The sequence below is a fragment of the Oculina patagonica genome, chromosome 8, assembly GCF_052425735.1.
Source record: "Oculina patagonica isolate OP01 chromosome 8, crgOcupat, whole genome shotgun sequence".
NCBI classification, from domain to species: domain Eukaryota; kingdom Metazoa; phylum Cnidaria; class Anthozoa; order Scleractinia; family Oculinidae; genus Oculina; species Oculina patagonica.
The window spans coordinates 12,454,820-12,480,574 of NC_135765.1; the positions used below are offsets into that span (position 1 = coordinate 12,454,820).

Consider the following 25,755-nt stretch of genomic DNA (forward strand, 5'->3'; position numbering starts at 1 on the left):
ATTATGGTCTATATGATCAAAACAAAATCAAAAATTACAATCCTTATTCAATAAGCTTTTAGAAAATATGTACTTTATTGGGGTTATCATTGATGGTTTGCACACAATTCGACTTGAGAAAAACTAAATAGTTAACAACTATTGGAAGAGGTTGAGCAGAATTTTGTGATTTTTCAGTGGCGAACAGATCAATTATTTACTCATCCGAAGGCTGAGGCAAGTAATTGATTTACGAGACACTGAAAGATCACGATATTTCGTGCGGATAACCGAGTTCAATAATTATTATCTTGTATAAATTCTGCCGTTCTCCGACAGCCCTAGAAGTAGGCCTGCTATTTTTTTTTATATTTTAGTTGTTGTTTTTTGTTTGTTTTGTTTTGTTTGCCTTTTTTGGACGCAACTAAGCTGAGCGGAATATAATTTACAGCAAACTTATTTTCAGATGCTAATGCGCACTAGCAGACAATTGTTTGTTGGTAGTTATTTAATTCTTGCCCCCAGAGTTCTCGTTTCTTTTGGTCACGTCATGTCATTAAAAACCGTGTGGCAATGGGGAAGAGGATGGTAGTTACTTAAAAGATCATATGGTAGTCTCTCAGCCAGTGAAAAGGAAAAAGAATGATAAAGTCGTTTGATCAATTGTATTACATTTTTATTTACAATTTCATTAAGAGCAGTGGACGATTAAAAATGTTTCGGCGATTTCTTATACGTATTTTTAAACGTATACATTATAATAAACAGATCTTTATCACTTCTCGTTTATGTCTTTCCCCGGTCACTTTAATTCGCTTGTTTTCCCCTGCAGCCCTCAACTGTTTACTCTGACTTTGGTTCAAATTTAAACCAACCAAATTCGGCGGTTGCAAGTCTCTCGCCGATACACCAAAAAATATCCTGTCCACTTGGACAAGAACAAGAACACACCTCTGGAGACCAATCTATAAAGGACGTACCAGTCCAGCCTCCAATTGGCCTGTAGGCTAAGCAGATGTTCTGCCCTCGCCAGCTTTCCCAAGCAACATTATCATTTTTCACCTTCAGCTTGAAGAACGTGTGCAGTTTTGGCTCGTCCTCCCTCCTCTGAGTCAAGTACTCGAACTTGAACTTCTTGTTACGATAACTGGAGCTGCAGGGCAGCACTTTGAAACCATAAGGGTTAGGGTGGAAATTTCCTTCATCAGGTTCAATCAGGAAGAGGCATTTACTGTGGTCATTTTTCGGCCGTAGAGTGTTGTCAGAATTAAGTTTCCATTGTTGGTTAGTAGCGTTGGAACAGGCTCGCGCATATGGAATGTTCTCTGCTGGTCCCAAATTCGTTAAACACCTGCCGAAACAACAGAATCTTAAGAGGCTGTATCTGTAAGAACGTTCTGGTCTATCTGGCTTGAAAAAAAGATTTTGCTCATTTCTTGTTGCAAGACTTTCATGCACTTATACTAAAACCACATCCTTTTTGATCGGATCATTTCTTTCTTTGGAGTTCCTAAGGATTTTCGGTTCACCCGAACAAGTGCTCGTACACGACCACTGCCAAGGCGTAAATTTAAAACAATTTGAAAATATTTTTTTAAAAAACACGATTTATTCCCTTTAAATTGAACATAGATTGATTTATATTGATTTTGTCTTTATTTCTAATGGCTTTAGGTATGTCTGCGAGGCAAGTTGATGAAACGCCTCGTCCTGACGATTCCCTCAAAATGGCGCCAAACATGAAGATCAAAACGTCGAAATGTGGCAAGTTTACAAAGCCATAAATATTTCATTAAGGCGATACCGCGAGGGTTTTTTTCTGTACAACTTTTTCTATTGTATCTACTTTTCGGCTTCGTTGGTTCGATTTAAATATGCCGCGTCACTTTTCCAAAAAAAATATTGTTTGAATTTGAGCTGTTTGTGCATGTTTGCTGTTGGCTTGAAAAGGCAATATAATTGGCCGTGGTGTTTGTTTGGTACAGAAGTTGTTAGTTCCTTTTAAATTTATATTCAAAGTTGTTATAAACTTACGCCTTGACAGTAGTCGTTGGGGGCGCTCGTTCTGGTGAACCGAAAATCCTTAAAAACTCTAAAAAATAAATCATCCATTCGAGCTGATTGTTTATTTAGTATAGATACTAGACTTGCTGCAAGTCGACTCTAGTCTTGAGCGACGAAGTCCCCATATCTGAGCGACGAAATGGGCTTTAAGAAAGTCTATATAGATATCTGAGCGACACCTATTTTTCAAGCCAGATAGACCAGATCGTTCTTACAGAGACAGCCTCTTAACTTTTTAAATGGCTGCCATTGGAAGTTTTCGATCCGAAAGTATACAAATGCATCAGGAGTTCAGGACTATGTCTATACAAATAAGTACAATGTATTACTATCAAACATACTTCTGGCCACCTTGCCTGAAAACAGACCATTTGACGGTGTCAAAACATTGAATGTTTAAAACAGTTTTGAAAATAATTACTGCCCCTGGGATGCCCGCTCCAATCAGCCCGGTTCGTTCATCTCCAAAATAAGGCTGCAGGATCTAGTAACCCTCCTCATTTCATACCTGTCATACGTGTCAACTATTCTGCGGCCCCTACGTGACGTGATATTCTCGTATGAATGGCTCCAGCGTATTCTTCCATAGGCCGGGGTACCTAAGGAAAAAAAAGACAAAACTTCCTCCCTTGGGAACGGGTTAGTGTAAATTGCAGACTCAAGAACCCAAAATAATACTACAAGCCTAACCAAGAACTAACGCTACAATTATTCTTTACCCTAAAAACTCTAAAAGCTAACCTTTCAAACTAAGAACTTATTATAGTATGCCACTGGCACCTTACCTCAAATAATGTAGACAACAGGCCCCAGTTGTTCAAAGGGCGGATACATTTATCCAACGGATAAATCACTATTCGGTGGATAACGAAGTAGGTATGACATTTATCCACTGGATAGCGATATATCCGGTGGATTGCGTTATCCACCTTTTGAACAACTGGGCCCAGTTATACATGTTTTGGGTTTTAATAGCATGTCAAAGCCACATAGCCTTGGAAAAATCGTATACTTATGTTGAGACACAAAATAAGTCGATATTAAAAAAAGACAATTTAAAAATATTTAAAACTGTGTTTAATATCAAAATACAATAGAAAAATCGAACACTAAACATACTAATAAAATAACAATAGAAAAATACAATACTAAATATACTAATAAAATAATCCAATAAAACTGTTCCTATACGTACTCGGAGTTGAATGATTATCGCTACAAATTCGATATAAGATTATATATGAGCGGAGGTAACAGCCCTTACAGCCATCATTAACCAGTAAACTCATATAACATTTACGTGTTTTGTTTAAAAGTAATTTAAATTTTTGCGGATCTAACATCTGGGGATAATTTTCCAAAGCCCAAGATAGCGTAAGAAATGCTTACCGTATGTTACAGTATTATCACATCAGTTTTGATTTACCAACCTTGATGATCGATCATTCTTGTAAAAGCTTTCGCGATAGCAGGATTCTCACACTCCGCTACTTTCTTCATCTTGTTTTCAACGCTGTTCAACTCCACCGTTCGTCGATTCTCGTTGTCTTAAAATTTTTTATAGAGGTGGCTCTTCCACACAGCGTAGCCATTTGCTTCTAGCATTCGGATCTTTGTGATAAAGTTCATGAGATCTACCAAGGTGCCTGTCCCTTGTTCCCCTTTCTTCCAAGCGTAGCCTTCAAACAAGTCATAAGTGTTCAGGATGGGATCACAGATGTTTTGAAGAAGAACAATTAGAGAGCTCTTCAGTTGAACAAATTTTTCATCAATCTGCAGTTAATAAAAAAGATTGCACATATTTTAAAATAAGAAAGGTCTAAAAATTAGATGTTTGGCTAAGCCACGTTAATTTATATCGATTGTTATCTATAAGTATATATGTAGCCATTCCGACCTAAGACAGCCTTCATAGGTATGCAATATTCAGCAAACTAAATAAATAGAAATCTATCTCCACTTATAGTTCACCACTATTTTTTTTCCGATTTTCCGATTGGTTTAAATTGATCACGTGACGCGATAGTGTTCATAGGCGGACAGACACTATCAGTCCCGTATGAAAAATACTCGTCCGTGAAAATATTTGTAAAAAAGCAGACCTACAGACAAAAAAAACACACTAAATTCACTGCATTTATTGAGTTTCTTGACTGGTTTTGTTTCGTTTGTTGCATTTCGACTTTCAAGTCTTTCATCCTAAAAGTTTAAATAAAACAATTCAAGATGCTCGTTTTTGAATGAGAGCGCGGAAGAACATTTAGTGTTGAACAATGTAGACGATGGAGCGTTTTTGTCTCGGAACCTATCGGTCTGATAGCTGCCCGTTGGAAATTTGATGTTCTTAAAACTAACATATTTGCACGCGAAACTTTGCTTCTTGGCCGGCTAATATTTCCGGGGGGGGGGGTCACCTATCAGCCGATAGTTCCTCGACAGAAACACTCTAATGTTTAAATAGAACGCTTTCGACATCACCAAACCTAGCTGTATGCAGGACGCGCTATGAAGGTAAAGCGTTATTCCCAAGAAAACAACACGATGCCCCTGTGAGGGCTATACTCTGTGACCCTTGAAAAAAACCAAGACATGAAGTGTATTAAGGGGTGAAGCGGGTACCGGTTCTCTAGCTCGGCTAACGATTATAGTGCCGGTTGTAGATCGGGAGCCGTGGATTTCTCTCTCCTTTTTTTCTACAAAATAGAGTCAAATTTACAAACTAGACAATGACTATGAAAAAAAGTTAAGGTAAAAGGCTGTGCACAAGTCTTAAGGACTTTGAGATGGGATGCTAATCCATCGCAGTTTAAATATAACCTATGGAGCCATCGATACGTTAATTTTGAAAGTAAAACTAAATTTAGTATATACACACTCAGTGATCTTGGTGTTTCAAGCAATCTGATTGTTCACAGCATAGCAATTCACTCCCACGGAGGAATAGCATCCACGAAACAAAATGGCCGGCGTCTCGCGCCCGGCGTCGAACGCAAATACTAAGAATACAAGAAGATGCTGAACCAGAAAAGAAAAAAAAGGCAAGAAATGGCCTGATGGTTTTCAAAGTAAGCGAAGACACATACGCAAGCAGCACAATGTCCACACAACTCGAGACAAAACGATAAACAATTGCACCGCAGCGCCCGCCGGCACGGCAGAAAGAAACCGCAGATTATCGGCAGCAACATCAAGTGTTACAACAAAGATCCTCCACAAATATTCAGGAAAAGTCTTTGTGCAAGAAAGCATCCAGTTTTCACCACAGTTCTGCAGACATTCAGTAAACTTATAATCCATACTTTCAGGTGGATCCTTCGCCAACTGCTAGCTCTTTCAATTTTCAATTCAAGTGAACTTCAAAAGCTTTGATTCAACGGTCAAAATGTTTTGCAAGCAGGTTTTTGATCAGATTGCAGGTTTGAGTGGTGTTAAAGGACCATTTTGCTAGATTGTGACGAGGATTTTATCGAAGATTAACTAGATTTGCCATGTTTGAACATTCTGTAAACTGTTTCGCGCATGTCGGTTAGTGCCGCTTATATGTACGTTTTCCACGCATGAATTGAGAGGTCAATTAAATCGACTTTAAACGGTTTCCTTCTGAAAACTTTGAGATCGCTTGTTGTTGAGATCACTTCGTGTGTATATACTAAAACAATTATTCTTTGAAATCTCGGTGAATAGCGGCAGAATATTCACCTCGATTTCAAAGAATAATTGTTAAATATAACAACAAACTCGGTCTTACACGACAACACTACAACAATCTGGAAGCAGTGGAAAGCGACCATACGATGTCAAGAACAGCCAGCAGCATACTTACATCATCGAACCATTTTTGTCTCCTCGCCATCATCAGGTTGTCATTGGGGTTTTCTTTATAGTTCTGCGTGGACTCCAAATATTCCTTTTGTAGATGATCGATAAGCCGTAAAGTGTTTATTTGGCAAGAAAGAACTACCAGTATTTGGGTGTATTCAGATCCGGCCAGAAGGTCCCGAAAGCCGCCTGTTCAGATAAAAGGTTAGTGTGTTATTAGAAAAAAAGAAAAATATAGCTTCTGTCTGATATTGAACTGTAAATCTTGACTGAAATTTTTGCATTCAGTTGCTGATCTTCAACCGATTAAAATGATCTTTAAATCGTACAAATCATTGCCGTTAATGAAATAACGTCCGTTTAATTCATGGCTCCTGAGGTATATTTGTGTGGAACCTTCAATCAAAAGTTTTGCGACATCAAACAAGATAAGGAACGGTAAAAAATGCTCTTCAAGGTCAGAGCCTCGTTTTCTTGTATTTTATATTAAAGACAGCAGCTCCGGCCGCGGATCTATTTTGTTACTTAACCCCCAAGGGGGAATAGGGGGGATGGATGGAACCCCTCCCCAGAGTTTCGTCCTATTAGGGCGCAGGGAAATACTTTCGCACTGGGTAGAAAGCCCGTAGCGTACTCTACTTAACAATTAGACTACGAGCCCAGTTTCTATGAGCAAATAGTCAACGAGGCGCAGCAACACGCGAAACGAGGGAATTTAGTACCATGCGTCCAACCACAATATTGTGCACTGAAGACAAAAATAAGATACCGCAAAGAGCCGCCTACTGTTTTCCGGCGAAGAAAAGTGGGACCAATCAGATCGCGGATTCCAATAGAACACAGCTGAGTTTCTACTAAAATATGATATAAGTTTTTTCGCTGTGACGTCATATGATGTCACGTGACGTCATTTAGCCGCCATCTTGTATCCGCCATCTTGGATTTCACCATTTTCTTAGAAAGTCAGAAAATAACGGAAATCGATGAAAAGTCAAGCCAGGATGCTTATGGAACGCAAAAATTATCCAATCGTATAATTCTGTTTCAAAAAACTGGAAAAAATAAAGAAAAATGTAAAACATGACGATTTTGGGCAAGATCTGCTCGTCATTATGAAGTTGTCATGGCAACGTCAAATATGATGGACACATGACTGACAAATCAAAATTTCTGCAAGGGATGAATGAACAGTAACTGAAAGGTTCAGCACTGTAGAGTAATTCCCCTTTTCAAAATTTCCAAAAAATCTTACGGGGGGTGGCATTCACCAACTCCTCCAAACCCCCCCCCCCCCCCTCTCTCCGCCCCCCTGCAAGGGATGAATGAACAGCAACTGAAAGATTCAGCATTGTAGAGTAATTCTTCTTTTCAAAATTTCTAAAAAAATCTTACGGGGGTGGCATCTTCAATCTACGAATGCACCAAAATCAATTCTCATCTCATCTATGTCATCTAGAGCATATCTGAGCGATTTTCCAAGAAAATGGCGCCCACCACCCAAAACACACGGGGCTTCTACAAGTCCCTTGCCCGCTCCCCCAGGCTAGAAGGTTGTCACGTTTACGAGCCCAGCTGACAGCTGCCAGCCCGGCAGGGTTCCTTCTATACAGGGAACCATCGACTGATGTCAATCAAAATATTCACAGACCACACAAGGCATTTAAAATTTACACAAACAAGCTCAAATGCCCCCCCCCCCCCCCCCCAAGTTAAGGTTTCTGGCCATGCTTGAACTCGGGCGAGTTAGAGCGAAAACCTCGCAGCCAGATTACTGCGATTCGCTGAGATATATATGGTTACATTAAAATGAGAAGGTATCTTAACATAACAGCACTAAGATTTATTATTAACCTTCTACTTGGTCAGCTAGGTTTTCTATCTGTTGTTTAATTTCGTCAAGGTGTTCAGAGGTGACTTGGTCTGCCCCTTCTGTTCCTCCAGAGCCCATAAACCGGTTGATGTTGTCAAACCACCCCACAACGTTGTTAGCTCTCCCCATGAAGTCAGCGATGTTGTTAAAAGCTGTATATGCAGCCAAGATCGCTCCAAAAACCCGCTTTTGTCCTGTCTAAGAAGCAATCAAACATAAGTAACTTAGCCGATTATCAACTGTAAGTTAGCCGTGCGTCGGCCAAAGTGGAAATTCAGAGCACTTTGCTAAAACGAAGGACTTACGCTCGAAACTTCAGGTTTTCAAAATTCGCTACGACGGTTTATTTACCTCTAACAACTTCCAGTTTATAATCAGCTAAGTGTTTCACTTGCCTACCGACGCAAGACGAAATTTTCTTTAGAAACTAACATTGTTCTTTTAAGTTTATAAAATAACTCAGATACTACGCGCACTCTGATTGGTCAAATTGGTCAAAAACTCTATGTACTATTGTATCTGTAAACTCACGCCTCCCGACATGGCCGTACTAAGCTCGACCACTCATAAGGACAAAGAATTAACGTTAGTTTAATGTCTTCTTTAGGTCTATCTGATGGTTAAAACAGTAGATATGATTTTTGTAAATGATCATTATGAAAAATTACTAAGGGTGGATCACAAAAATGAATTTTCCCGTCCACCACAGTTAAAGCAAAGGAACTAGAGAAAAAAAAACGAAAAGCACAGAGACAAACATAATTATGAGAAGGAACATAATGAACAGGTCGGTTTTCAACGGACTGGAAAAATATTAAAACATGGATATCTTTCCATTCAACATTTACTCGGAAATGTCATTTGAAAGGAATTAAAACTGCATCAAATTGTTCGCGATCAAAGCTTACTTGAATTATTTTAATGGCAGAAACTTACGCTGAGTTATACTTTTAGATTTATGTGCTTTCAGTGCTTTCGCCAAAGCTGTTATTCGGAAAAAACGAAGAATACGGAATAAATAAATTCATAACAAATTTCTAAAGCAGAGTTTATGGAACTAACTTGTATTCTCTATACCTTCGTCAATCTGTGAAGTTGGTAAACTTGCAAAGTTTTCCTGCAGTCTTTTACTTTCGGGATGAATGACTGTACTCCGGCCACAATTTGCTAAATTTTCACGTCAAAGAACTTTAAAATCGTTGAATACATTTTGTACCGTGACAGTTTGCCTTTTTCCTTTCCTTTCTTATGACTTTTATAGCTGTAAGAGAACTTTTAAACGTTTTTGTCGCGTCGATCCGTGGATTTTGTTTTGAGCTAAACCTGTGTTTTATTCTTTCAGTCGCTGCAATTGGTTTACCCCATCATCCGATGAACTTGATGAGAATAAGACATTTGTTCACGAAAAATAAAATAGACTCCTATTTCTTTGACAAACGTTTTCTATAGTTATTTCATAAAAGCAATAAACCGCACTTTCTGGGGTCTACTGGCGTAATAAAACCACGCGAGATGTTGGGAGAACACTCGAAAAGCTTGTAAATCACGAGCCGTCAGGCGTGGGAACATCCCGCGTGGTTTTCTTAACCCAGCAGTCCCAGAAAGTGCGGCCTATAAAAACGTTTTAGAAAAAAATATAAATATATGGTCATCTTTTAGTGGGATTGAGTGATTAACAATGCAATGAGCCACAAACAGTTGATGTATCAGAACTTAACCAAACATGGTCATCACCCGTTTCATCATATCGACTAGTTCATTAAAATGGTTGGTCCCAATATATCGCGATATTCAATTTTATAGAAAGGCACTTTTAAAAACTTAAAAAGTTTTTCAATTCGTTAGAATGGAACGTTACTTCAGTATTTCTCAAAAAGGTCCTGACCAAAGTGCCCAACAAAATAATACAGTGTTTCGGCTTAAAAAGGCAGCCGCCAGTTGGTGAAATTGGGCACGTTAACTTTTGATAGTACACTGAATTATTTTCTCCCATTCTTTTTCAGTTTCTTACACATATAAGTGAATAATTTCACGAACTTTGAAAGCGACTTCTAAAGAAGTGGCAGTTGCAAACGACCGTTAGTGGGTGACTCCAACTTATGGCTTTTCTTGTTTTTAAAGTGGACCACAATCATATGATCGAAGTCCAAGACGGACATGGGCATGCCAGGTCACACACACACATGTATGTGAAGTATGGTAAAGATAAATTCTACAAATTCTTGATTTACAAGGGGTGCTTACCATTTCGCCAAAAAACCGGAGATTTCGATTGAAAGTCAAATGGAACAGCAATTTTCCGAAAATTCCGTTCGAAAATTGTGGAATACGTTTTGAGGTATTCCTTTTATGCCGGTTGGTACGAACCGTCGGAAATTTTCTTACCGTCTTCTTACCGTCCGCGCGGTTTTAGTCGTGTTTACAATATATCTTTATACCAATTTAGAACGTGTATGTTCACCTCGACCACAGAAATGCCAGCACTTTTTTAACAGGAGAGATAAGCTGCCTGCCTCTGGTATTCAACGTTGAAATTGTTCATGTGTTCATGTGTTCATATTCATGTGTTCATATTCACTCGGTGCGTAGGTGGGAACAGTTTATACCTCATAATAATCTTGTATTCTGTTTAAATCACGTCTCATGAACAGCTGACGGCAGTAAAGAACATCAGCCCATCTTCTTCGTCAAAATGTTTGTTTTCTACCTCGAAGTATTCAGCTATATCGACAGAAAACAACACTGAATTTGGCGCTAGATCGAGTGAGCAGGAAGGAACGCCTGGTAGAATAATGGTAAGCGAAATCTAATCCGGTTGGTCAGTATATTTGGAAAATCGCTTACCATTATGCAACGGTCACACCAACCGGATTTTTCTTACAAATGGTAAGCACCCAAGGTTTCGTTTAAGCCAAGAAATATCTTTTTTTTTTCTTTTTCGAAATTAAAGCAAATAAAAAGGAAGAACCATAATTAAGGGTCGTTTTGTTATTCACGCAGTTTACTTTTATTTCTTAAAAGAAACGTTTTATAAGTTGACAATCGTATCATTTAGGTTTACGCATACACTTTTTCTGCTTTTTATTTTTACTTTATTTCATTTTACTTTTACTTGGACAATCGGATAACAATTTACGCATAAATAAAAATAAACTTACAGAGGCGAATAGTCAAAATTGCTACCTGGAAGGAAAAGAGGGGGTGCATTATTTCTTCTACTCTTTTTGGTCCAGCTGTTTGGAAACCGTTTATTGTTTATAATAAAAAACAAAGCTCCAACGAGGCCATCAGCGTTAGAGGTTGCAATAGAAGAGTATATCTCTTTTTGTTGGCTGACAATTTTGGTTCGCTGACAAGAACATATGGAGATGTAAAGACAGGTATTCACTGGCTGGCTCTATTTTGTCGTACTTTCACACTACTAAAGGTGGAATTTTTGTCACCAATCTGTTCTGGAGAATTCTTACCAAAAATGCCAAATTAACACCTCAGGATTGCTTAACTCTAGACTTTGATTGACGTTTTCATGAAACAAAACAGTGAATGTATGCCAACTTGCCTCAGCTCTCTCAAACTGACTTAATCGCATAAATTATGGAGTGTTTGTTTCTGTTCAATATCTTTGTGGTAATTTCCTCTTCTGACCAGTGTAAAGCCATTTGCCAAAATTTTAAACCTTTTTGCTCCTACTTTTCTTTTTCTCAAAATGCGTTGCGTTGCGCTTTTCCTTTTCCTTTGTGCACAATGTTTGTGTTGGAATGACTGTGTTGTCGTTAAACATTTTGAACACGCCAAAATACAGTATGTCAATAAAGTGTAAAGAAGTGTTACAATACGTTCGTACCGTGTAAGAGTTTTGCCATGTTTATGTTTTAAGAGTACCTCGAATTTAAGGCTTGTAACAGAAAATTACTTGACCTAGTCTTTTTTTACATGATAGGATTCAAGGGAAAAGTGAAGTTACCTGTACATGGTGTATGGTAGAGTTAGAATACCAAGGAGCAAAGTGCTTTAGGCTTTTCCTGTGACTTGGGTGAGACTCAGATCTCAAAGCAAAGAGGCCAGACAACAGCACCACCAAAATGAAGGTCTTCATCCTCATTCGAGAAGGAACAACTGATAGTTTCCAGTTTCAGGTTCATAATAGTCATTACCCGTCTCGATGTCCTTTTTGTCATTTAAACGTAAGCATTATGCAATTGGTGACACGACTGCAGGTTATGGCCGGTGGCAAGGCCTTCTACCCCCTTCGATATTCTTGGAAATTGCTTCATTTTGCTTTTCCATGCATGAGACCTAAAAATTGCCTGTTTTTAATTAACTACCATAGTAAAATAGGCTTAAAAACTCTACACTTCGCTCACATCTATTTTTGCAGAAATTTGGTTCGCTGGTACCATGCTGCGTTTGGCATAAGGTGACAATTCGTGGCACGTGTAAAGGCAGGTGTTGGCTTGTGACTATTTTCCCGTGCTTCCAAACCCCGCAAAAATAATGTGAACTGCCTTGCCTTTGGACTGGTTTCGGTTCTTTCCTACTACCGATTCTCTCGAAAGAAAACTACGATAAACTGTAAGCAAAGTCAATGGTAGGCGAGTTACCTAATTGTTTATTCGCTTTCGTGACCCAGATTTGAAAATAAGCGAAAAAGGTCACAAAGTTTACTAAAATATCTCTAAGATCAAAAACTAGCAAGTGTATTTTAGGTAAGGATTTCCCATGCAACTGCCTGAATTAATGAGCTTGTTTTTATTCAGACAAACAAATATAATTTTTAAAAGACAATAAATACTTTTGGTTTACGTCGAGCTATTCTGAAAGAAAAAAAACATGACATGAATGATTCAACAACTACGTTTGATCGTGTAAACTTGAAACCTTGTCAGTTATATCAACTTGACAAGAAATTTCGAATGTAATTGTCATTTGTGGACGTCTGTTAACGGAAAAAAGATTAGGACGGAGTGTTAGGTTTGACGGTTAGTGAATAAAACCCCAACAAGGTTAACTTTCGACATTTTTTCAACCATTTGACAGTCGATGATTATTAAGACGAGTTCTTTTGAAGCGTTACAGATTTGAATGAATCAATGAATCCGTTTTGGGGTTTTCCAGCTTACTATTTCATTTAAGGTAATAAATTTCACATTTTGAACGTATTTTACCAATTTCAAATTATAAGTGTTGACAGTTAAATTTATGGCAAGATAACCATTGTTAACGATCGTTAACCCTATTATGACCTTTTGTGATGTTCTATAAAGTAAAAATCAAACTCACGCTACCATCAAAACAAGTAGTGTTCATAAGCATTTTGAATGTTTGTCCTTTGTTTGGCCAAGCAGTTTTTAAACCATTGCTAGTGTTAACAGTGTTGCAGAAAACTTCACAAAGAATTCAGAACCTCTGAACGTTAACACAAGAAGTGTTAACATAACTGAAGGGTTTTAGCAGGTAACAACAACATTTATTTTGTCTTCCAAGCACTTCCTTATTAGTGAAATTTGCTTCATTTTGTCCGTTTTAGATCCAGGCCTAGTGTGGATTCATTTACTTACAATGGTAGAGAATAAGCACTTTTTGGATTTTTTTTTTACCTTTTTTACTGTGCGCCATTTAAGCAACCTTCTTTTTTTTGGCCCCTTGTGGTTTATAAAAAAAAATTAAAGGGGGTTATTTTTTTTTTTTTTTTTTTTTACAACCCCCCCAAAGGGGTGGGGCCCCCCCCTTTTTATATTTTTATTATTGTCTTGAAGTTTCCTTAAGATTATTACCACTAACCACAAATCGACCCCAACTTCGAAAACCTAAAAAGAAGGTTGCGGTAAACTGTATACGCGAGAGAGGATGAGGAGCTTGCAGTTATTGCTGTGGTGACATGAGTTTACGGCTTCGTAGCCAGTCTTTTACTGGGGCAAGTAAGATCACGAATGCCTTAAAAACAAGGCTTAGTTCAAAGACTGAACAGTTAAATCTATCACAGCTTCAATAGGCAGTCCATGTAAACGTCGCAGAACTATAAATTACTTCTTTTTAACTGAATAATTATGCTCGCAAATTAAACATGGCTATCCTTTTAGTTTCCTCTGAGTTATTCCAAAACAAAAACGCACCATGAATAATTTAACAAGTAAGATTGAATAACAGTTTTTTTTGTGTGTAAATGAAATTTTGATTGATATTTAGATTTTACGAGCATCTATTTTATTAGTGTACTTTCTTAAACAGTCCAAAAACGAATTCGCGAAAAACTGTCAAGATCGGGGTCGGTTTAAATTTCGCAGAAAGAATTTTTCGCTATGGCTAAGATTCACACTGGTATAAATATTTACTTGTCTTTCCAAGGTAAAATGTTTATCCGTTTTTAAAATGTTGCGAATCTTTTAATACTGACGAAATTTAGCAAAAATGAAACCTTCTGAAAGATAAAGCTTTTAAAGCTTTCTGAAATATCACGCTGTGATTCGAACCTGCCAGTATTTTTTAGCAACTAGACAAACAATAACACCAGACCTCTCTCGGCCTATGCATTGAAGAGGATCTAAACTTGGATACCGTATTTACTCGAATAAGCACCGCCCCCGAATAACCGCCGCCCTCGAATAAGCGGCGCATTTGGGACAAAAAAGTTAATAAGCGCCGCCCCCGAATAAGGGACCGGTCATTACCGGAGGTGTTTGTGCTAAACATGGTTAAATTTAGGCGATCCTCCTTTTAATGTTATTGCATTGAAGTGATCCCCCCTCATTACTATTGATAACTTTCGTGACCCCCCCCCCCCCCCCGATTACTTTGCATCAATATTCAGTTTTCAGAAATGGAACCCTGGCAATAGTAAGTAAGTAAGTAAGTAACGCCTTTATTTATAGAGGGTAGCACTTAATAGCTATAAAGCTAACAAACTCGTGGCCCTCCTATTTACAAGTATTTAAAAAATCTGTATTCGAAATAAGATCTTAAATTAAAAAATGGTCAATAAAATGTTGTTTCCTTAAAATTGAACTGCAAAAACTATTTCGAAAACTGTTAAGAGCGGAATTCTCTATCTTTTTAGAATTTTCGGACAAAAAGGTTACAATCGAATTTTTTTATTACGCCAAAAAGACCTTTGGTGAATATTTTTGAAAATAATAAAACTTCCAGCGAGTTTTATTTTTTGAGAAAACGAGAAATTGTAATTCGAGCATGAGTCCGAACGCCGAGGAAAACTAATAATTGACAGCATTTCGTGGATTCGATGCGCTCGTTCTCAACTTCAGAAACTTGCCTTGAGTTCATTTTAAAGTATTTAATCATCCCTAGTCTTGCTTTTAAATGAAAATCTAACGGAAATATGTAACACATTTTTACCGCGTTAAAAATTCTACGATCGCAATTTAATTTACAACCTTGACCTAACTTCAGAGGGCAGAACACCAAGGGTTACGCTTTTATCGGTAAAACATGAGTTTTTGAAAGCCCTATTGTTCCTTCTTATCATATCCAAAGCGTTAGTTTGGCCCGTAAAAAGTGAGTGCGCAGCAGAAAAGACAGATTTTTACATGTTTCCGCCATAATTTCTATTCTGCAGTCAACCGGTTCATAATTTAAAACAAATTAAATTTTCTTATCTTCCTGTTATATTTTAATATTTTTACTAAAACCACTCAATTTTAAAGAAAACAGTTTTAATAAAAAAATAAATAAAGCAACAAACAAGACAGCTCACCTTCACGTGCCGCCGTTAATTTATGCGAGGGAAGAGAGTTGTCGCGTATTTTTTCATTTCCACTGAAGCGTTTCCTTCCACTTCTCAGTTTTTAAATATAAGAATACCCTTGTATATACATCTAATTTAGACGACATCTAATTAGAAGAATCTTATCCACCAAAAGATTTGATATTCCGAGAGAATTATTCATTCAATGATTAGTTGACCCAAAAAAATGTTAAGAAAAAAGAAAATGGTTAAAAAAAAATAATAAGAAAAAGAGTTTGTGAATTTTAGCGGAGGAGGGGGGGGGAAAGGTAAAAATTTATTTGGAAAAGAAAACGTTCTAAAAGAGAGGGAGATAATGATTAGTTATATTTTATAATTTTCGTATAAATCAATCTACAAAGGCCGTATCAGGAAAACTGAACGTCGTGCAATGCTGTGCCCGAATAATCCTGCAGACACGTAGGCCCACTAACCCCCTTCCAGCTATGGTCACTAATAGGTCACAAACAGGTAAACTGCGTCCGCAGACCACAATGTACACTGGGGGCTATTCACGGATATTAATTTTAGCATAGTAAGATTAGACGTCCACCCAGACGAATGTCCGCCCAAGCCGTAGCTGACGCGGCAAGCAGATGTTTTGGAGCAGCGAAAAAATAAATAAATAAATAAATTTCAATAATAGAAAGAGTTTTGTCAAGACAGGAAAGAAAAATCGTTCGCTACTTCGCCGCAGAAGACCCTCGCAACTTTTCCGCTCGCCTTTATTCTCGTTAATCGCATTTTTTCGTGCTACTCCCAAAGTGTTCACCAGGGTTTGGTCAGCTACAAGCAAAAGAAATAAGCAATGGTCGTCCGGTTTACGTTTGGCGGATTAAATTTCAGCCGCCGTATGTTTAAATACCGTATTTTCTATCCATAACCTTTACTTCATGCTCTTTTGTGTAGTTAAAATACCGTTTATGTTCCTTGTCATAAAAGCAACAAACGTGTTCAACCGCAATAATGTACCTTTGGGAAACTGTAAAACTTAGATGCCCAGGGAAAGTTTTGCGGGGAAAAGAAACGCCTTGCTTTGTCTGCCCCTGTCGACGAAAAAAAATCTATGACAAAATTTGCCTCCTATCGCTCGGCCCGGATACCCCAGCTTATAACGCCGGGGCCACCACAAGTTAAATAATCGCCGGGGGAAAGAAAATACGGTAAAAAAAAAGGAAAGATCTACACCAAAACGACAAATGTTTTTCGACAACGAAAAATCTAAAAAGATATGACAAAAATACATTTTTAAAGAACAAAAAAGAATGCGAAAAAAAAAAAAAAAAATATAAAATTAAAAACGGACCGCTAACGGCAAACCCTCCCACGAAAATTGCACTAGCAAAATAAATGTTCGATGCCCACGATAGTTCGAACCCCGAGCAGGGAGGGCCGGGAGGGCCCGCCCCCGTTTTCCAAAAGTAAAAACAGACCTTATAAAATGTTGAAAATATTCTCCCGAAAGGAAAAATATTTTCCCCAAAGTCGGTAAAGAATTTATAAAGACTATGAATCTAAAAGAATCTTACGTATATTCCTAATATGTGTAAATGTAAAAAAACCATGACGTGAGCTCCAAGCCCAAAATTTGCGGAGGAGGGGGGGGTGCCCCCGAACCGCTAGCAGCTCGCGCTCCGGCGCCACGTGCCCCTCCTCCCTTTTTACCCTTGCGACGGCACTAAGAAAAATACCCATCGCGTGAAGTTAAAAAAAAAAAAAAAAGAAAAAGGACGACCCGCCGCGAAGCCGCAGACTCTCTGTTTTATTGGGACTCAAGCAGAACAAAGACACCAGCGAAGAGCCAACAATGCCCAATCCCGTACACTGTTAAGTTCCGTATTGAGGAGGGTGGGGGAAAATTTTTGGCTACTGTTGAGATTTTATTTAGGAGAGCGAATGGGGACTGGGAGTTATTGTAGTAAAAGGGAGGAATGATTATGCCGTTAAATTTTGTCCCGTTCTTTCAGAACGTCTTCCCCTTTCTCCCACATAATCCAAATGTTTATACGACCCCTCCACCCTCCCCCCCCCCCAAAAAAAAAATTAATCCTCGATGACTACTTTCGTTTTTTCTTTTCTTTTTTTCCTACTTCCTTTTTTTAACATTTTTTTGAGTCCACCCCACCGTTTTAATGTCCGTCTCTACGTCACGTATTGTTGAAAATGATTATATTTTCGTGACTAAGAATAGACGATTGTAAATTGTTAGAGTTAAGAGATTGAGTTATTTAATGAGAAGTGGAAGGACGCATGAGTCAGCGACCTCACCCGAGGAGTGAGTTTTTTTTTTTTTATTTAAATATGATGGGGAGACAAGTTTAGTTCGACACGGAGAATTGGGGTAATGCGTTGTGCTAGCGCCCTACGGCTGTGAAAGGAAAATAGGCAAGAACCTTTTTACCGATAGCGTATACCTGTGTGCCAGTTAGTAAATTCGGTATGTAAATTAAAGCGAATAGATTTTAATGTGTAAATTATGTTTTGTTTAGAAGACTAGGGATATATGATCAGAGTTTGAAGTTGAGAACGAGCGACATGCAAAGTTTTTCTCGGCGTTCGACATGAGCCAATTCCCGTTTTCTTCGCTGGTTTAGTCACCCAAAGGGTTTTGCGTTAAAAAATTGATTGTCCTTTCCGATCTAAAAGATAGAGAATTTCGCTCTTAAGTGAAGGGTTTTTTCTTAGCTCAAGTGGCAAGCTGTTCCATGCTTGGCATGTTTGAACTGCAAAAGTTCTTCCACCTTCAGTTTGTCTCTTAAAAGAAGGGCAAAGTAAGTTGAAGTTCAAATATCTTGTGTGTCTACCATGCATACTACTATTTAACCTTAGACTCTCTTGAAGATATGAAGGCAAGAAACTTTGAACCCTTTTAGAAATATAAAAAACCAAATTAAAGTTTATTAACAGCACTGCTCAACAGATTTACGAGTCTGTGTTTCGACACAAGTAAGCTGGGTTCAGGAACTACCTGCTTGAACAACAACAAATGTGCATGATGAGCGCTAAATAATTAGATAGAGGAGCTGTCAAACTAGTACTGAACAAAGCGAATAATTTAATAGAGAGTGAGAAATTTGAAGTGTGCCAAAAAATTTGAGGCGACGAGCTCGCCTATTTAGAAGAAGCAGGCGTTTGCATCTGACCCTTTGCTGTGGCTACTAGAAAATTAAAGCGTATTTTTAGCATGACCATAACAAAAAATCTAGAACAAGCAGCGCCCTTTTTAAGGGCGAGGCAGATGAAGCAGTTGAATCGGATTAAGTATAGAGCTGAAACAGGAGCAAGCAGTTGAATCGGATTAAGTATAGAGCTGAGACAGGAGCAAATTCCCTGGAGAGGCAATAAATGCTTTATGTTTAAACGAACATGCTATTTCACAATGTTTCAGTTTTTTGGAGTGATGGTTCACGATTTAGAACTCACCTGTCATGTTCAAAGATGAATATTAGCTAAGGCATAAGCACGTTCAAGCACAAAATGCTCTCGATATAAATTCAAATGTGCACATTCGCCAGTTTGACAGCTTCCGTTTATTTTCTTTAAATAAAGTTGTGTTAGAACAAATTAAGAGTGTAAATGCTTTCATCACCCAGTAGAATGGGCGCATTTATTTTTTATGCTCTCAAACTGGCATTATCCAAGCAGATTTGAGTGGTCCCGCATCTAAATCCTTCCAAAATTTTGAGCGATCCCCCCTTTTCGGCTCTCAGTTACGAAAGATCCCCCCTTCTGCTCTCCTTAAAATCAAGTGATCCCCCCAAAATCCTCCGCTCCCCCCAGATGATAAATAATTACCGGTCCCTAAGCGCCACAGTCCCGATGCAGCGCTTATTTGAGGAATTTCGTTTAACTAAAAACGGCACTACAAGACAACTCTAAAACAAGTTTGTACATTTCTTTGCATCAGAAGCGATGTTTTGCAGATATGAGTGAGAGTGATTGTTTTATCGGCTCTCCCATTAGTTTTTCTATTCAACACTCTTACAATACGTAGTTCTGTAAATATTGTGAAGGCCGCAAACTTTTCCAGGACAGCTAGCGCTACTTCTGTCTCAGCAAGAGACGAATACTGTCAATCAAAAGAGGCTCTTTTCAATAACTGTGAAAGACTGGATTCTTTGTGGCGTTCAAATTTTAAATAAGCGCCGCCCTCGAATAAGCGCCGCACTTGAGGCGCGAAAAATTTAACAAGCGCCGCTGCGCTTATTCGAGTAAATACGGTAAATACTAAAACTCGCTGATCTTACCGTTAATCATTTGTCCACAACCCCTTTATATGACCAAGTATAATGTTTTACTTTCCTATCATTGTGTTCTTTATAAATGAGTTTTTTTAACAAGAGTTCAAAATCGCGAAATGTTCTTTCAAGTGGATTATAGAAAAAGGTCTGAGAGTTACCTTTATCAAATTAAAGTAATTTCTAACAGCATGTCCAAATTAACACTACCCTAGAGTGCTAAACAAAAAAAAAACAAGACGAAAGAAAAAACACAATTACAAACTTTATTGACATTCCCAGACAAAGTCTTGTCAGTGAAAATTATATACATTACACTTAACAAGATTAACCTAATTTAGTAAATTAGAACAACAGTATTTCGTAAAATAACAATAATGCAAGAATAAGTAAAATTAAATAAGAATTTTGATATATGATTTATTTCTTAATACAATCACAGAACTCACTTGCCAAATTAAAACCAAAAAAAAAAACAGAAACTCCTTTTCCAGAGTTGAGCGTTCAATCTATCGAGCTTTTCAGCCTTGTTGTCTGTCGTTTTTCTCTATTTTCAAGTCAACAACATTTTTCAGCCCTGATGAGTATTGGTTACGTTAACATAAAGACGCCCATAAAACTACATTTTAAAAATAACATACAATAACATGGCAACGCTAACTGTGGTTGAGTATAAAACGTTTTATGTTTACATAACAGTCTATTATGGTAACAGGTCATCCAAAAAAAAAAACAAAGAAAGCTTCCGAAACAACGATATGAAACAAAAAAACTAGTCGTTGAACGAACATAGAAAGTCTCGCTGGTAAGCCTCATTCTTTATCTCTCTGTACTTACGTAAACGGCAGTTTACAAGGTTGGTTTAAGGACTCTTTAAAGCGTCCGTGCACAAATGCTAAAAGGTTACCGCTGGTCCATATTGTTGTTGACACAGCATTTACAATTGCCACTAGAATGTGTCTCTTCCATTGTCTTTGCCAAACAGCCATGACAGCCATATTCTGATAGCGAGTCTCAATCGCTAAAGATATGCTGGTGAAAAACCACTCAATCACCAGCGGAACTGAAGTTTTGATGGTAAAAGACTGTAGCAGTTCTTAAAGTGAATCGTTTTGTAAGTAAATAAGCTGATACAAGTACAAAAATCCGTTAATGGACACTATAGCTGTTGATTCGACCAACAAGCCCATGATGGCGATATCGGCCATTGTTCTCTCAAGGCGAGGAGTACGAAAACTTCCCCAAGGAGCTAATGTTCTTTTCCAAATCAGATGACAAATGTAATCCATGACAACCATGGTGCTTCGCTCTATGACTTCCGCAGCGCCGTGAATGACTCCAAGAATAGCGATGGATTTTACACTGTCTAGATCTGCTTGCAAAAGCTCGAAACATAACCGCTGAAGCCCAATACAGCGGCGCTAACAAGACAAACGAATATCCGGGATGGGGAATATCTCTTAAACGCTGAACACAAATTCTCGACATTACTTTGAGCACAACTCCAGTGAGAGGAGCGAAGAGTGCGATAAGCAGGCGCACATTGCTTTCCTTGCTTTGCTTGTTATACACTGGATAGATGACAGAAGCAACAGGAACGGCAAGAAATGTAATAGGACAAAGTGGAACTGTTATTTCTAAGAACAAAGTCATCTGCTGTCTCCTTGTCCCTCGCATACGGAAGTGATTCGTTACAAGATAAGCTTGCCAACATACACTCAGAAAAAATATGACGTTGAGTGGAATCTTTTGTAGACAAGATGGCTTGGAACGAGACACTTCTAAGGCTTGTAGAGCCACACGATAAAATGTATCCCGCAAGAAATATGCCAAGCAAGAGACCAGGACAAGTTTTCTTTTGACTCCCATTAACTGATACGGGCGAAAGAGAATGAGCATACATGCAAAGAACTAAGCGTATAGAAAAGCACAAGAGATTACATCAGAAATTGATCTCGTCCATTGCAGTTTTATTGGAATGGACTTCATTGAGTTATTTTAAAGGGCATTTCAAAATATCTCTAGCAGACCTACCAAGCAGCCTATTCGTTTAAGTATTTTAAGGGTTATTCAAGTGGAAAATGTAAAAAAAAGTAGATGTAGTGACCATCCTGTATGTATGTAAAAGAGGTGTTTTTTTTTTCTATCGATAATGTATGAAAAATATAAAAAGGGTTTGGACCTCGGGGCAGAGCCCCCGGGGGGGGGGGGGGGGGGGGGGGTACTCGCATATGAAAGTGACGGGGATGCTCGTCGTCTCGCTTAGGGGTGTAATTTTCGGATTTTTGGTCTCGCTAAGGGTGTTCCAGGAAAAAACGCCCAAAACGCCAATATTTTTAGCCATAATTGGCTCGTTTAGGGTTACACACGAAGAAATATACAAATATAAACTATATTCTTAGTTTTTTGGTATCTTTTAGGGGTCAAAAAGAGCTTGAGCCACACCCAGATTGGTCTCTTTTAGGGGTTCTTTTCAAACTTTCCGACGAGCATCCCCGTCCATTTCATATGGGAGTCCCCCCCCCCGGGGGGCAGAGCCTCCCCGTATAAGAAAAAAATCAGTAACCCATGCATGTGACAAATAACCGGTTTAACTATAAAACTAAGCGTGCAAGATCGGTTATTTGAGACACCACTCTTATATTTTGTGGGAAGCGCGGTGGCCTAACGGTTAGCGCGCTCGCCTCCGAGTCGAACGGCCCAGGTTCGAGGCCTGGCCGGGGCGCTGCGTTGTGTTCTTGAGCAAGGCACTTTACTCTCACAGTGCCTCTCTCCAACCAGGTGTGTAAATGGGTACCGGCGAATTTACTGCTGGGGGGTAACCCTGCGATGGACTAGCATCCCATCCAGGGGAAAGTAGCAATACTCCTAGTGGCTTAATGCTACGGAAACCGGGATAAGCTCCAGCCTGTATGGGCCACTAGGCTCGAAGCAGACTTTACCCTACCTACCTACTCTTATATTTAAGAAAACATTCTTATATGAGCTGGTTATTTAACAAACCAACGTTGGAATGTTTAAGAACCTCTTAAAATCATGTTAAAATTGATCATAGTGGGTATTTACTTAGTAAGCATTAGTAGAGATATCCATCAGAGGGGGGTTTTACTTAAGAAAAAGATAAATATTTTTAGTCTAATTTCAAGAGGTGAATATAAGAATGCGACATTCTGATTGGTCAAGAAGCTCTGGTTTATGACGTTATATTCACCTCGCTTGGAGGTGAATATAACATTTCAGGGCTTGGTTACTAAGCCACGCCAACTTTGCTATCCAGTCAAGTAAACATGGCGGCATTTGATGAATGAAATTTTCGTTCATTCGAAAGAAATCACGTCAAGAACAGTTGAAATTTTAAAAATTGGCTACCAAGGCTTTTGAACCGAAAATATTTTCAAGAGATGGTTCTCAAGGCATTAGAATTGGTGCTAAGGACAATTGGTTTTGGAGATCGCACGGGCCACAAGAAACTCATTGGCAGATGAATTGACCAAAAATGACTCAGTTCTCTTCAGATCAGAGCTACTCAACTTCTTTCAAGAGGATTTACACAATTGCTCAGAAGTCGCCAACGATTACATAAACAAAGGTACTAGATATCTGTCTTTTTCGTAGTGTTTGTTTCGTTTCGTTTTAAGTGCTTAAACTTAAGCTTAAGTGTAAATTCTGATTTACAATCGATGAATTAAACTTGTTTACAAGTATTTTAAAAGCGAGCACTTGTGTTTGTTGATTCTGTGTTTTAGTTCTTTATTTTATAGTTCTTGATATTCACCTCTGAAAATTAGACTAAAACAATTATTCGCCTCAGGCTCAGTGAATCACGGCGAATATTCCCCTCGACTTCGTCTCGGGGAATATTCGCCGTGATTCACTTCGCCTTCGGCGAATAATTATTAAATATCCGTAGTTTCACTTCTCTCCGCAAATTTAGGTTATATCTTCCTTTAGATGTTCAAAGATTAAATGTTTTTCATTGGTTAAGTTGCCTATCACTAATTAAGAATAGATTAGACCAAAAATCTGCGACATCCCCGTGACGTAGCTCCTTCAATTTGGGGTTTCCCACTGATATTCGGTATGTATAGACTGTCCACAGCCCTCTATTTTTTCGTGTTTTTTTGATCGATGAGCGCTCGGTGAGAACGGCGAGAGAACTGGACGCCAGCGCAAAACGGAAGAAGCACTTGCGCTTCGCGCTCGCTTTGTTTGCTTTCTTGCGTTGAAAAATCGAGAGGCTGTGGACAATCTACGGTATGTACTTATGTTAAGATCTATCACAGTGCGTCTTTTTTCTGTAAGTACTTGTTATAACTGAGAGATATCCATCATAGCGGATTTTACTTGGAGTTCTAATTGGCCATAAGGTCCCAATGTTCCGATTAACCAGGTGCATTTCTTAGCCGCTCTAATGGAGTGCAAGTGCTCGTAAAATCCATTAGCAGTCTTAGTTTTAAACCCATTTACCAAGCAAAAGAAAGGCATACACTATAGACTAAAACTTGGATTACTAACGGAAATCGTCTTCTAAATAATGTCAATGGAAGTCCCTCTTTTCTATATAAGTTTAAACACTTGTTTGTAACCAAGAGATATCCATTAGATCGGATTTTACTCCGATTTCTGATTGGCCATTGCGTTACTTTATTCCAGTTGAACAGGTGTGACTTCTTTGGATTCGGTTTTTGGCGACGGTCATTCTTAGTCGTACTAATGGAGTGTAAGTGCTCCGAATATGTATATATCCATTAGCAGTCTTAATTCTAAATATTTCATTAACAAGCGAAAGAAAACATACATTTTTGACACACACACTATTCCGGAATATTAGGCGGCACGCGCTGTCTATTTTGACTGTATTTTGTCATTGTACAAGTACTCTTCGCCACTTACACTCTCATTTGAATGTAACTTCAAGTCAGTGAAGCTGTTGAAAAAAACGCGACACGAAATTCGCTCGATCTTTTGTAGCAAAACTGATAAAACATTTTTCGGATTAAAAATAATTTTACAGAATTCTGATCAAATTAGGTTAGCTTTGTTTCAATTACTGGTATTAACTACCTATTAATTTACCACGCTATTTATTTTTATAAATATCATTACGACAATCTATATTCTATTTGTGTAATTCTCGGCAAGTGGCGCTGATCTGTTTAAGAAAATAATGAAATTTTCCTATTGTTCAAATGTTCTTCATAGCTTTAATTGTTATTTTAATCAACTGCAAATCAATTCGGCTGTAAAGAAAAAAGGGAGAGACGTAATAAGCGCATTTCCTGCGAAAAAGGCAAATAATACCTTTTAGTGAAGTTGTAACCTTAATTCAAATAATTCTGATCAAATCAGTTAACCCTCGGGCGTACAAGGGGGGGATGCCACCCCCCTTAAGGTTTTTTCGAATTTTTGAAAAGAGGATTTACTCTACAATGTTCATTCATCCCCAGCAAAAGTTATGTTATCTTGTAGAGTAAGCGAAGGGCTTTCTACTCAGTGCAAAATATCTTCGCTGTGCCTTAATAGAACGAAAACCCTGGGGAGGGGTTCCATCCACCCCCCCCCCTCCCCACACACACCCCCTTGTACGATGGTGGGGCTATGAGTTTGCTTGTACGTCCGAGGGTTAAGTTTCACAACGGAATCCATTTTCCTTAAAACGTTTACTTGTGAATTTTGAATCACCCGAGCCTTTACCTCACCGCCTTTACCTCCTTTACCCCCCCTTCACCTCACCCTTAGCCTTTTAATTTCCTCATTACGAGTGGTGTCTATTTTGTTTGGCACAAGTGGTTCTCAGCTAAAATGAATTATCCCTGTTAATTAGGAAACCGGACACTTTGAGAAAAAAAATCAACTGTGTATAGAGAGAGAGGCGAGCCAGCCTTTGTCTTGTCTCTGTTTTGCTGGAAGCGACGGAGATCAGGAGCTAAACCACAGTCGCGAGCTAGAAAGCTGAGATCTGGTGCTTCAACATTGTCTACGATATACTAGAAGAACCAAAGTCAATTTTCACAAGCAAGGTAATTAGTTCAACTATTAAATCGTCC

The 25,755-nt window shown here is 38.5% G+C and overlaps 2 protein-coding genes and 1 pseudogene across 2 annotated transcripts; all 3 read right to left on the reverse strand.

The window, feature by feature from the left end:
- Positions 1-644: 644 nt before the first annotated feature.
- Positions 645-3,602, reverse strand: LOC144664371 (uncharacterized). Its single transcript, XM_078525492.1, has 3 exons — positions 3,474-3,602; positions 2,552-2,642; positions 645-1,330 (listed from the first exon to the last, which is right to left on the reverse strand). Exons 1-3 carry the CDS (start codon positions 3,541-3,543, stop codon positions 823-825), a joined length of 669 nt encoding a protein of 222 aa, XP_078381618.1. The 5' UTR covers positions 3,544-3,602; the 3' UTR covers positions 645-822.
- Positions 3,592-12,033, reverse strand: LOC144664366 (uncharacterized). Its single transcript, XM_078525484.1, has 4 exons — positions 11,697-12,033; positions 7,714-7,930; positions 5,867-6,051; positions 3,592-3,816 (listed from the first exon to the last, which is right to left on the reverse strand). Exons 1-4 carry the CDS (start codon positions 11,832-11,834, stop codon positions 3,592-3,594), a joined length of 765 nt encoding a protein of 254 aa, XP_078381610.1. The 5' UTR covers positions 11,835-12,033.
- An 8,508-nt stretch (positions 12,034-20,541) lies between these two features.
- LOC144664156 (uncharacterized) lies at positions 20,542-21,577 on the reverse strand (annotated as a pseudogene).
- Between the last annotated feature and the right edge of the window lie 4,178 nt (positions 21,578-25,755).

Coding starts and splice junctions, on each gene's coding strand:
- LOC144664366 (XM_078525484.1), bottom strand. CDS start 11,834: ATGAGGATGAAGACCTTCATTTTGGTGGTGCTGTTGTCTGGCCTCTTT. Junction 7,931..11,696: donor CTACCATACACCATGTACAG/GTAACTTCACTT, acceptor ATTGCTTCTTAG/ACAGGACAAAAGCGGGTTTT. Junction 6,052..7,713: donor CCTAGCTGACCAAGTAGAAG/GTTAATAATAAA, acceptor TTATCTGAACAG/GCGGCTTTCGGGACCTTCTG.
- LOC144664371 (XM_078525492.1), bottom strand. CDS start 3,543: ATGAAGAAAGTAGCGGAGTGTGAGAATCCTGCTATCGCGAAAGCTTTT. Junction 2,643..3,473: donor AAGAATGATCGATCATCAAG/GTTGGTAAATCA, acceptor TTTTTTCCTTAG/GTACCCCGGCCTATGGAAGA. Junction 1,331..2,551: donor ATAGTTGACACGTATGACAG/GTATGAAATGAG, acceptor TTGTTTCGGCAG/GTGTTTAACGAATTTGGGAC.